The sequence below is a fragment of the Leptomonas pyrrhocoris genome, assembly GCF_001293395.1.
Source record: "Leptomonas pyrrhocoris isolate H10 chromosome Unknown, whole genome shotgun sequence".
Lineage (NCBI taxonomy): Eukaryota > Euglenozoa > Kinetoplastea > Trypanosomatida > Trypanosomatidae > Leptomonas > Leptomonas pyrrhocoris.
In genome coordinates, this window is record NW_015438400.1 from 1 (window position 1) to 10,090 (window position 10,090).

The 10,090-nt window shown below is 55.3% G+C and overlaps 5 protein-coding genes across 8 annotated transcripts; all 5 read left to right on the top strand.

Annotated features, from left to right (window-relative positions):
- Nucleotides 1-3,048: 3,048 nt before the first annotated feature.
- On the top strand, nucleotides 3,049-4,452 carry ABB37_10117 (hypothetical protein; the record flags this gene model as incomplete). Of its 3 annotated transcripts, none has more annotated exons than XM_015809873.1 (1): nucleotides 3,049-4,452. In XM_015809873.1, the coding sequence occupies exon 1, from the start codon at nucleotides 3,541-3,543 to the stop codon at nucleotides 4,450-4,452; it is 912 nt and encodes a 303-aa protein (XP_015651536.1). In that variant the 5' UTR covers nucleotides 3,049-3,540. The 3 variants fall into 3 exon arrangements, with proteins under 3 accessions (XP_015651536.1, XP_015651537.1, XP_015651538.1); XM_015809874.1 differs by having other exon boundaries at nucleotides 3,051-4,452; XM_015809875.1 differs by having other exon boundaries at nucleotides 3,385-4,452.
- Nucleotides 4,453-5,483: 1,031 nt separating this feature from the next.
- On the top strand, nucleotides 5,484-6,764 carry ABB37_10118 (TATE DNA transposon; the record flags this gene model as incomplete). The annotated part of the gene is made up of 1 exon (XM_015809876.1): nucleotides 5,484-6,764. One exon carries the CDS (start codon nucleotides 5,484-5,486, stop codon nucleotides 6,762-6,764), a length of 1,281 nt encoding a protein of 426 aa, XP_015651539.1.
- A 203-nt stretch (nucleotides 6,765-6,967) lies between these two features.
- Nucleotides 6,968-7,432, top strand: ABB37_10119 (TATE DNA Transposon; the record flags this gene model as incomplete). The annotated part of the gene is made up of 1 exon (XM_015809877.1): nucleotides 6,968-7,432. One exon carries the CDS (start codon nucleotides 6,968-6,970, stop codon nucleotides 7,430-7,432), a length of 465 nt encoding a protein of 154 aa, XP_015651540.1.
- Nucleotides 7,433-7,942: 510 nt separating this feature from the next.
- Nucleotides 7,943-8,575, top strand: ABB37_10120 (TATE DNA transposon; the record flags this gene model as incomplete). The annotated part of the gene is made up of 1 exon (XM_015809878.1): nucleotides 7,943-8,575. One exon carries the CDS (start codon nucleotides 7,943-7,945, stop codon nucleotides 8,573-8,575), a length of 633 nt encoding a protein of 210 aa, XP_015651541.1.
- A 672-nt stretch (nucleotides 8,576-9,247) lies between these two features.
- Nucleotides 9,248-10,090, top strand: ABB37_10121 (hypothetical protein; the record flags this gene model as incomplete). 2 transcript variants are annotated; one of them, XM_015809879.1, is made up of 1 exon in its annotated part: nucleotides 9,248-10,090. In XM_015809879.1, a coding segment is annotated over exon 1 (773 nt), but the record flags the coding sequence as incomplete, so codon positions are not given. The 2 variants fall into 2 exon arrangements, with proteins under 2 accessions (XP_015651542.1, XP_015651543.1); XM_015809880.1 differs by having other exon boundaries at nucleotides 9,316-10,090.

Here is a 10,090-nt window from a genome sequence, read left to right on the forward strand (position 1 = left end):
CCCTGACGGATGACTCTCAATGCGCCTCTGAGGCTGAGGCGGCGCACTGGCAGGGCCTGGGCAGCCCAAATGGGCGGCTAATGCTGGCACTGCTGTGCACTTCTATGCTGTGGAACCTGATCTAGCTGGCGTGCTCGCTCTCCAGATTTCCACGAAGGACGATGTGAATAGACCGCCGAGATGTTCCTTTCTTTAGAATCCTTTTAGTACCTTTATTATTTCCTTAACTCGGTAATAGCTTCTTTTCATTCGTCTTGCGGCCTTGTGGCACCCTTGCCTGCGCAACAGTGGAGAGCCCTTTTCACGCCGACACCCGAGGAGTCACAAGGGAGGGTGACGAAAAGGCGCAGTTTCCACGGAAACAAAAAGGTCCGCAGCTTTATTTCACTTGTATGAACGTAAACGTGCTGCAGCTTGCTCGCGCGACTGTGTGTGTGTGTGTGTGTGACTCTGTGTGGTCCTGTAGTTGTGCGATGAAGCCGCGACTCACGCCGCCGCGGAGGAGCAGCGTTGCTTATGACGAGCTGAGAGCGCGAGGGGGATGACGTGCTCGGTGAATCCCTCTCCACAGGAGCACCACACACCCCAACAGGCGGTCATGGGAAAGAAACGAGCGAGTTCAGCTGCACCTTTTCTTTTTCTTCTCGGTTATTGAAAATGAAGGGTCGAGGGATATCGAGTGGCGCAAGCCACGAGATCAACACGTGTCACCACTACCTGTTTTCCTGCAGTCACGTATACCGCTCCGAGAAGTCGTATGAACCCCTATGTGCACCTAGGGAGCTGTGCGAGCCACCTCGAGGAGCGGGTACCCCGTGATCTCTCTTATCTATACGTATCGGTCGTGCCGAGAACCCCTTCCCCGGGGTGGACCCTGAGGAGCTACTTACTACCTTACCGGGGTTTCCTCCGGTACGACCGATTATGAGGAGGGTCGGGGTATACGTCGACGCTGGGTGCCCGTCAACGATAGCATCGACTTTCGAGCCCATCTGTTCCCCCACGTTTTTCTGGTCTCCCGAGCTGCTGATTTTACGTTTAAATCTCCATTGCAATGCGGTCGCGCTTGAACCGGTGTTTGAACCCGGGACCCGGAGTGCGGTGTGGATAAACGTGGGCCGAAAGTGCGATTTTGCATTTTTTCGATTTTTGGCTGTTACCCCCCTTTGCGGTGCCCCAGCGACGGGGTTTTGATTCTGTAACACAGTACTCGTATAGGGGTACTCTCCTCGAGATGCCCCTATAAAAGGACTGTAGACTTTTCTCTAGTGAAAGTCGGGAGCAGAAAACGCTGTTTCTACACACCACACGTTTTCCTGCAAAACGCCTCTGCATGGGGTCGTATGCCCAAACAGGCACTAGTTTCCCAGGATTCGAACCCATTACCCACTTTCCTCGACTGATTCCCTGCACTCCTTACCTACGACGAAAACCGTAAAGCCTAGAGCCTTACGGTCCGTCCACGCGTTTTTTCGTCCCGCCCGACCCACCCGTCGAAAAGGACACGCTAGGTAGGCGCGCAGCGGGACCAGCCCGAGAAGGCCGGTATACCTTTCTGCTGCGGAGGGCTGTATTTGGTGCCATTGTCGGCCTTCTTTTCTTTGTTGTTGAGCTTCAGGCTCCCCCCCTGCTGACGTTGTTTCCCAGTCAGCACCGTGCTGACCATTGGTGGGTCCCAGGCGGTGGCATCGCTCCTGTTGTTTGTTGTTTCTCGAAGCCTGCGCCAGGAATGATGTCATGTTGGAATGGTAGGATGTTGAAATGTACCTTAGTACCCCATTTTCCTCTTTTCTAACCTTGCGACAGTCTTCGACTTTCGCCTCTCACTTCTTTTTCGAGTCCCGCCCACCCGAGCCCGCACCGCCCCGCTTTGGAGGCGGACTTTGAAAAGGAGTCTGCCACTTCGTATGTATATATAACATAATAGTAAGAATGAAAGTGAAAAATAGAAATAACAGGAAAATAGAGCGCCGACCACGGCACACCCCGTTTAAGGGAACTTTGCAGACGTTTTGTGTTCCGTAGGTGTTCGCGGTAGTCGGTCGCCGACAGGACGCGTTAGCCGCCGTGCTGGCTGGCAGAGGGTGAGATCGTGTCTCCCCTGGCGCGCCTGTCCAAACCAGAAAGCAAAGAAAAAGATGCCCGAACGAGAAAACAAGCAAGCAAAAAATTAACAGAGAAGAATAATGCTTCATGTTTTCATGCGTAGAGATGGAGAAGGGAAGGAAAAGGAAAAAGGAAAACTATTGTGGATGACCCGTTTTGGGGTATGCATACATTAACGGTGTTTGCCCGACACCATCGTGTCTTCCTCCTCGGATGAGGGCATATCTTTCCAGAAAGCGCATTTACCATATTTTTCATTTTACATCTTTTTCACGCAGGAATTTACCGGTTTATACGTAGGCGATCTCCTCTACGTCCGTCCGTCAGTGTCTGCACACCTTTCACCGGTACTCCACCGGTGGGTGCGTGGTAGGTTTCCTGCTTTGTACACTACCACCACCACTTATTCTCCCTAATCTGTGCGCACGGGGACGGACCACGGCCAACAGACCAGGTCGCCGACATGCACCCTAAGTAAGCATGCTTCCGATGGACCGCTGCGTTGTCTGATATGGACCGTGTCCTCACGCATAACTCCATGTATAACATGTATTTTTCCTTTTCTTAGCATGGAGTAGAGGGATCGGCCATAATAGTTTCCATTACCACGGGCAAAGAAAACGGTGTCTGCCTAATGTTACTTTCTGTAGCAGCACCATTAGTTTGATGATATTCGCAGCCAGATCCAACAACGGACTGGTTGTCTAGCCAAACCAACATTGTAACGAAGCGTGGTATACATACTGTATGCCACGCGCAGCAAACGTGAGTGGCCATTCCCACTGAGGAGTGGCTGCCATGTGGAAGCACATGATTTGCAGAATGGCTGCTAGCACCTTACGTTCTTCTTCTCCTACAGCACTTGCCTACGTGGACGCACGTGGCACGACTGTGCTCTCCACTACACTCTCGCTCTTCTCCTCACCTCACTTCTCTCTCCAGACACACACACACACACACATAGACCGTGTGACCCACTGCGCAGACCATCTTTCCACACACTGCGCTGGTCGGCACACGAGGGATACCTACGGGCACCCACTCCTTCTTTGGTTGGGAGAAGGCGAAGCGCTACTCAACCGAGTATGAGCGTGTCGAGACGCGAGTGCATCACGAGGTATTAGTGCCTTCCGTAAAGATGAACAAACAATGTACAAACGGCGTATACCAGGTACTGCTGCTAGCAGTATTGCCTGGATAGGTTTTCTTTCATCCGAAAACCCCCTTTTTGTCACCCCTTTTCTTTCTTCCTCCCTCGTCGCTTGTCTGGCAAACGAAAGTGGACAGCTTGATTTCTCACAATCGTTGCGTACTTTTCTCGAAGTTATTTATCACGGCCTCAGTTCTCACCAGAAACTTGCAACAACATTCCATCGCAATACACATCCTCTGCTTATTCATCTCGCTCAAGAGAGGCTTGTCTTTTACAACAAGATGTCTGCTCCTTTGGACAGTGTGGTGAGGGACATCACGAAGCAGCTCGATGAGGGAAAAATCACCAAGGAAACCTATGTCAAATTGTTGACGGAGGCTACAGCGCAGGTCAACACGAAAACCCTGGACGCCACTACGTACCTCGCGGAACAGGCGGAGCTTCAGTACAACCCTTGGATGCGGATTATAAAGGAAGCGGAATCCTGGTGGCAGGACGTGGAAGAGCTAACCGACGCGCAGATGAAAGAGCGATTCATCGCTCTGGCAAGACAGAAGCGCCTTCCACCGACGGTTGTCCTCGTTTGCCTCTACACTCTCTTCACACCGGATAAGGAGTACGGCCGGGTGTGTCTGATGAAACTCCTGCTCTTTGGCCCACATAATAAGACGATGCAGTACCACAATTATCAAATTTACAAGAGTCTGCACTCACAGGAGCGACGCCTATTTGGCGAAATCCTCGAAAACTGCCCTATGCCACTCTTCCCACCGTATTCGGAAATCGCAAACCTCAACGAAGACGTGCGAGACATTGTCAGCCATGGTAAACTGACTGGCGGGAGCGAGATGAACGAAGAGGAATCGCCGTTTAAGGCTTTATACGCGACCACCACCTTTGATCTCCTAGAAGGGGGCAGTTACGCAGAGCCAATCTACAACGCCCAGGGTGAACAAATTGCGGCAATGGACATGTCGCAAACTGAAAACATTCTTGCCCAAGTCACCGGTGGCCTCAAACAACTAACCACCATGCTAAGCCAGCACACAGCGTACGATGGAAATAGGGGGCGCGGACGAGGACGTGGCCAGCGGTACGGACGAGGCTACTCTACCTACCGTGGCCGTGGGGGCAACGGACCGTGGGGATACGGAGGTGGCGTTGCCCCGAACGAAGCGTCGCCAAAAAACTGAGTCCCCCCGCGTGCAAGAATCCCGGCCGCGTTAACACTGCACCCGTCAACTGCCTTCAGACGGAAGATGCGATGCTAGAGGGCGGAAACTTTGCCGCGGGCAAAACAAATAATGTGGAGATTGACAGAATCCTCCAGCATTATTTCCCTGGGAAGGCCGTGTTGCGATGCGACACGCTGCCTTCGCTAACTCCTTCGCGGGTGTGCGGTATTGAGAAATCCCTGCAACGGACAAGGAGACTCTATTTCCCGCTTTTCCTCCGGAGCCACTGGATTGCTGGCATCCTGGAGATGGTCGACGACGGCTCAACCCGCCTGAAGATATACGATTCGGCACCATCGGAACCGGTGCACAAGGATCTGAGAAGGATCTTTGTGAAGATGTGGCCCTCACTTACCATTGTCCACGGACAGTGCGCTCGTCAGCGCAGACACAGCGACGACTGCGGCCTTTTTATGGTCGCGACCTTTTGCGCCGCTCGCCTTGACATGAGTGTGACCCACCCTGCCTCCCTACCCCGCCGCCTGCGCGCGTACCTGGCAGAAACTGCGAAGAAGCTACCACCTCACAAAAGCTTCTGGACGCGAATACGAGAGATCCTTGGAGCTCAGCCGGCGCAACAAGAGACTGTTCCTCTTGAAGGGAGTTCCATCCAGCGGCGTAGCGCCGAAGACTGGGTGAGACGAGCTGGAGAAGCCGATGCTGCATGTGCCAGACGCGGCCTACGGTACATGCTCGCAGCGACCGCCTTGACATCGATGGCTGATGGAGTGGAACGCTCACTCTCGGCACAGGCACTCGCTATGCGCTCCGCACGTTTAGGTTTTAACAGGCGTGCAGATGTTGATGTTCGGCACGCTTTTGCCCGTATGGGGCTAACCCTCGAGCCCTTCAACACACGTCGCGTCCCCAGCACAACACGCTCCTGGTTCCTCATGACAGCCGCGAGCCGACAGCAACTGCCAAGACAGGTTGGCAGCTACTCCTTTGTTTTGGGAGTGAGGGACGAAGGGAGGGCCGGGGTAGCCCGAATGCCGCCAACTCGCGTCTACAGGCTGACCCAACACGCTGGCCAGTCTGTTGTGGGATTATATGCCCGACAGACCGAGCAAACCGCCGACGAGGCGGTAGCAGCGGCAGCAGACCGAGATACACGACCACGTCCTGTTGCATCGACCGCACCAGCCCCGGTGGATGCGCCGCAGCCGACAGGCAGCCAAGAACAGGAGGCCCGACAAGAGGCACCGCCGCCGCAGAGTAACGTCACCGCGGCAGACGAGGAGGATGAGGACCGACGCGAGGCACTGCAGGTTGAGCCAGAACCTTTAAACTGGCAGGGCAGACGCAACGAGGCGGTGATCTGCCCCAGAGAGTGGATCCTCTACTCTTCGAGGCCTCGACACGTGTCGCAACTCACTTGGGCAGCCGTGACCCCGACGATCCGGCAGCAGCACATCCGCTGGTTGCGAGAGCTGAAGACCATGCCTTCAGACCTGCTGCAGCTCGATCTGGCCACGGCCGCGCTGACGCTCGTCAACCGCATGCATCGGGCGCGCCGGTGGAAGTGGTCCACCCACACGAAGGCACTCTCGAACATCCGGGCGGCTCTGTTCAACTTACCGTTGTACTCGAACGTGCAAAAGCGCGTGGACCTCACGGAGTACCCTCAATGGACAGCAGCGATCACAGCCGCGCATCGTTTCGAGCGCGAGACGCCCTCGAACCCGCCCCCGCCCATCGATATAGGCCAGTACAGGCAGGCGAGAGAGCACCTTCGCCTCCATCCGATTCCGTCTCTGTACCTGGGCATGATGTGGGCATTCGCGGCGAGAGCGGGGGACATCGGCCAGTTGAAGGCACGGGACGTCCACTTCAACCCGACAACGAACGAGGCGGAGCCGACGATCCGGGTGAGCTTGACAGTTCGGCGCGGGAAGGGAGCCCGATTTCGCGGACCCTACACATTGGCGTCCCGGCTTCTGCGCGCGGACGCTTCGGTTCTCCAGCAGCTGCTGGCGACACGCGGTCCCGGGCAACTCCTCTTCTCCCCCCTGGGTCCCCTCAAAGACACGGTGCGAGCGGCCTTGAGGCTGTTCAACCCGTCAGCGGCACTCCCTTCAGTGCGCAAGGGAGCGGCGAGGTGCTTAGCGGACAACGCAGCGACGGACACCGAAGTCATGCGTTTGACGGGGCATACACGAGTGGCGACGTTGCAGCGGTACCTGGACTATGGCCGCCATCTTACGGCGGAGGCCGTAACTGCGCAGGACAACGCGGCCCGTGCCCTCCTCGTGCCGAACACGTCGGCGTAAAGGCATCCAAGGCGTGGGAGCTGGGGATCCAGCTAACCTCGCTCTACGAGGAAATTCGCCGCAGAAGTGGTGATCCCCCGCTGGTCACGCCACCGCCCGCTGAATGGCCTTTGCACCTGAAGCGCACGACGCTGGTGGATCTTGAGGCCGTGCGCAGGTTGAACGTGGTACACGATTCCACGCGCGAGTTGTTTGAAGCGGCGATGAAATTCCTCTATGCTTCGCGTTTCGACTTTCTCCGGACGTCGCGGACCATCAAGGCTACGAAGATGAGCACTGAGGATGAGGAAAGAGCTGTCCGAATGGGCAAATTTGAACGCTGCCCAACACACTACGGACGACGCCTCCACGACGGCGTACACGGGGTGAATGTCTTCACTGTTCCGGAGATGAAAGGCCGAAGACGTTTGATCACCGAACCTCACCTTAACTCCGTCATTCGGAAGGAGGAACTCCCGCAGCTACGAAGTCCGGGACGCCTCGAGCGGCGACAAGGCCTGCGTTACGCGAAGTATATGCTTCAAATCGATTTCGAGGCGTTCTACGACGCAATCCCCCTTCCCGAGGAGACGAGGGATAAATTCGTGTTCCACACATCGCCAGAGTATTATTTGCGCCTCAAAACTTTACCGACCGGTGCTCGCTGGAGCGTCGCGGTCGGGCAGTGAATCACAAACATGATCGTTGATGTCGCCACGGAATCCACCTTCTACCCGTGCATCGACAACATCGTGATAGCGGCAAAAGCGGGTGAAGAGTACGTTTTTGTCACGGCGGTGCGTGCTATTCTGCGAAGGATTCGACAGGCGAACCTGCTGACGTCACCCGACAGAGAGAGTTTGTTGCACAAGTCAGACGACGAACTTTTCAGGCTGGCTCAAGAGGAGCAGACCTTTCTTGGCGAACGGTTTATGTGGAACGGCAGGGAACGATTCGTGTCGAGCTCGATCGAGGCAGTCTCTGAGCTGACGCCCGCACCGGCACCCGCAACGCTTCACCTGCCGCAGTTTTGTTTTGTTGTTGTCGCTCGAGATGTACGCCCCTCCACACGACCCGCATGAACCCCGTCCCTGTTTTCTCACCTCCTCCGCGCATATAGAGGGGTTTATCGTCTGGTCGACCAAGGCCGCCCGTGGGACTCGGAGCTCTCATACCTGGATCCGCGTGTTAATCGGACGATGAGAGACCTCGGCGCGAAGCTGATCGAAAACGCATGGTGGGAGATCGCGCCGGCGGTGCACGTTGGCTACGAAGATGAGCGGTACGATTGTATCAGTTTCACCGATGCCTCTGCCGAGGGCTGGGGTGCAATCTCTCGTTGGAAGGATGGCACCGCGTTCAAGTACCAGCAGCGGTGGATGCGTGAGCTCGGTGCGCCGGCGGCGGAGGACGAGGATGAACCTTTGGCACGCATCGACCCCTTTTTCTTCACTTCCAAACATTCAGCGCACGCCGAACCGGCAGCGATTCTCCGTCTGCTAAAGCTTATGTACCGACGAAACCCGCGCCCGGGCCAAATGTGGGCGGTGGTGACAGACCACATTGCGATCGTGAGAGCCCAGCGGAGACAAAACGGGTACGGTGGAATGGGTCGGGGATACGCTTTGAACACCCTGTTCCAGTACACTAATGCTCTGTTCCATGAGAAGGAAATCGTAGTGGTTTTCTTTTACATGGCAGGCGAGACCAACCCGGCTGACGACTTGTCTCGCCACTTTGGGGAAACTTACTCGGCGCAGACGATCCAGTCTCCCGCAGACGACTTCGGAGTACCTAAGCTGCAGAATGGCTACTCCCCACTCTGTGAATAGATACGTAGCAGAGAGGAAAAGACAACGCAGTTCGCTAACTTTGGGGTGGCTGTTTTGATGGAACAGTGCAGACGGTTATCCACTAATTCATTGAACAAACCAAAGGTGTCGTGAAGTCCTAAATGTGCAGTCATACGGTGACGTCAAGCGTGCAGCCTGCAAACCGTATTCCCTCCAGACCGCACGTTCTTCATTCAAAATCTCTCCTCTTCTGCAAACCCTTCTCTGATCAGGATATCGACAATACCCCTCTACAAAGAGTTTCCGTGACACTGGTCTTAGTCTTTGTGGTGACAGGTGAGGTGTGACCGGATGGAGATGGCTGGAATGGCCCATCATCTTTCTGAGTGAGCCGCGTGCGTGGCAGTAGCAAGCGCGCAACGGAGGAGAACGGTATCAAAAAACGCCTTCTTTTTTTAAACATATGTAATTCTTCTTCCTGCATGTAATTCAAAGACACCCCCCCCACTCCATCCGATGCACGTGTTGCTTCATTTGTTTGTGCGCTTGAATGCGCTTAATTCTCAATTACGGCAAAACTGTTATTTCTTTCTATTTTCTTTGTGGGAGCTTGCGAAAGGAACGATTGAATGGGAAGTATGGTTTGAATGGAATCTAAGTGAATATCATCTTCGGGGACTCCTTTCTACTTTCTTCTCCTTTTCCACGGACAGTCTTCGACTTCCGCCTTGTTCTCTCTTCTGTTCGTTTTCCCCTCCTTCTTTAACCTACTCTCACAAAGATGTCCATGACGACTATTGGTCCCAACGGCCCGGTGCAGATTTACACACAGCCCGAGTGGAACGCTTGGGAGCAGGCTTTGCGCGAATTCATCCGTATGTATGGCCCTGCCGAAATCAGGATTACTGCCAAGAATGCGCGAGATGCGTACTCAACGTTCACGGTGCAGACGAGTCTGGACGCTTCGGGAAACGTCGTCTGTCATACGCCGAGCGGGACGCATTATTTTCAGAATCTGCGGACAGAAACCGCCGAGTTCATTCCACCGGAACGCGTGGAGTTCCTTCAGCCGGTCGCCACATGTATGTCCTCACATCTTGAGGTAACCGGGAGAATCGCTCAGCAGATGACCGAATGGTCGCAGGCGCTCGGTTATACGTTCGCCGAGTTACAACGGCAGGCGCAGCAGAACCGCATGCACGCTGAGCAACTGGGCCAGCGCGAGGTGAGTCTCGCATACCGTGAGGGCATGGCAGGGGCCGCGGCGGAGAAATACGTCTCTGATGCTCATGCGGCTCATGCCTACAATCGTGTCACGGAGCTGGACGCGTTGAACCAGCAGGCGGCATCGGTGCGCATACGAGATGCCGAGGTGCAGGCGCGGCTAGAGACGGGCGAGGCTTACTTGTACACGGTCGACGCGGATCGCCGCGCAGAGATGATCAGGCAACACGCACAGCTGAGGAGCGATGACGCGGGGCAGCGTGTACAAATGGCCGCTCTGGCTGCTTCTCTGGACGTAAATGACGCTTTGCGTCGTTCAGACCTGCGCGG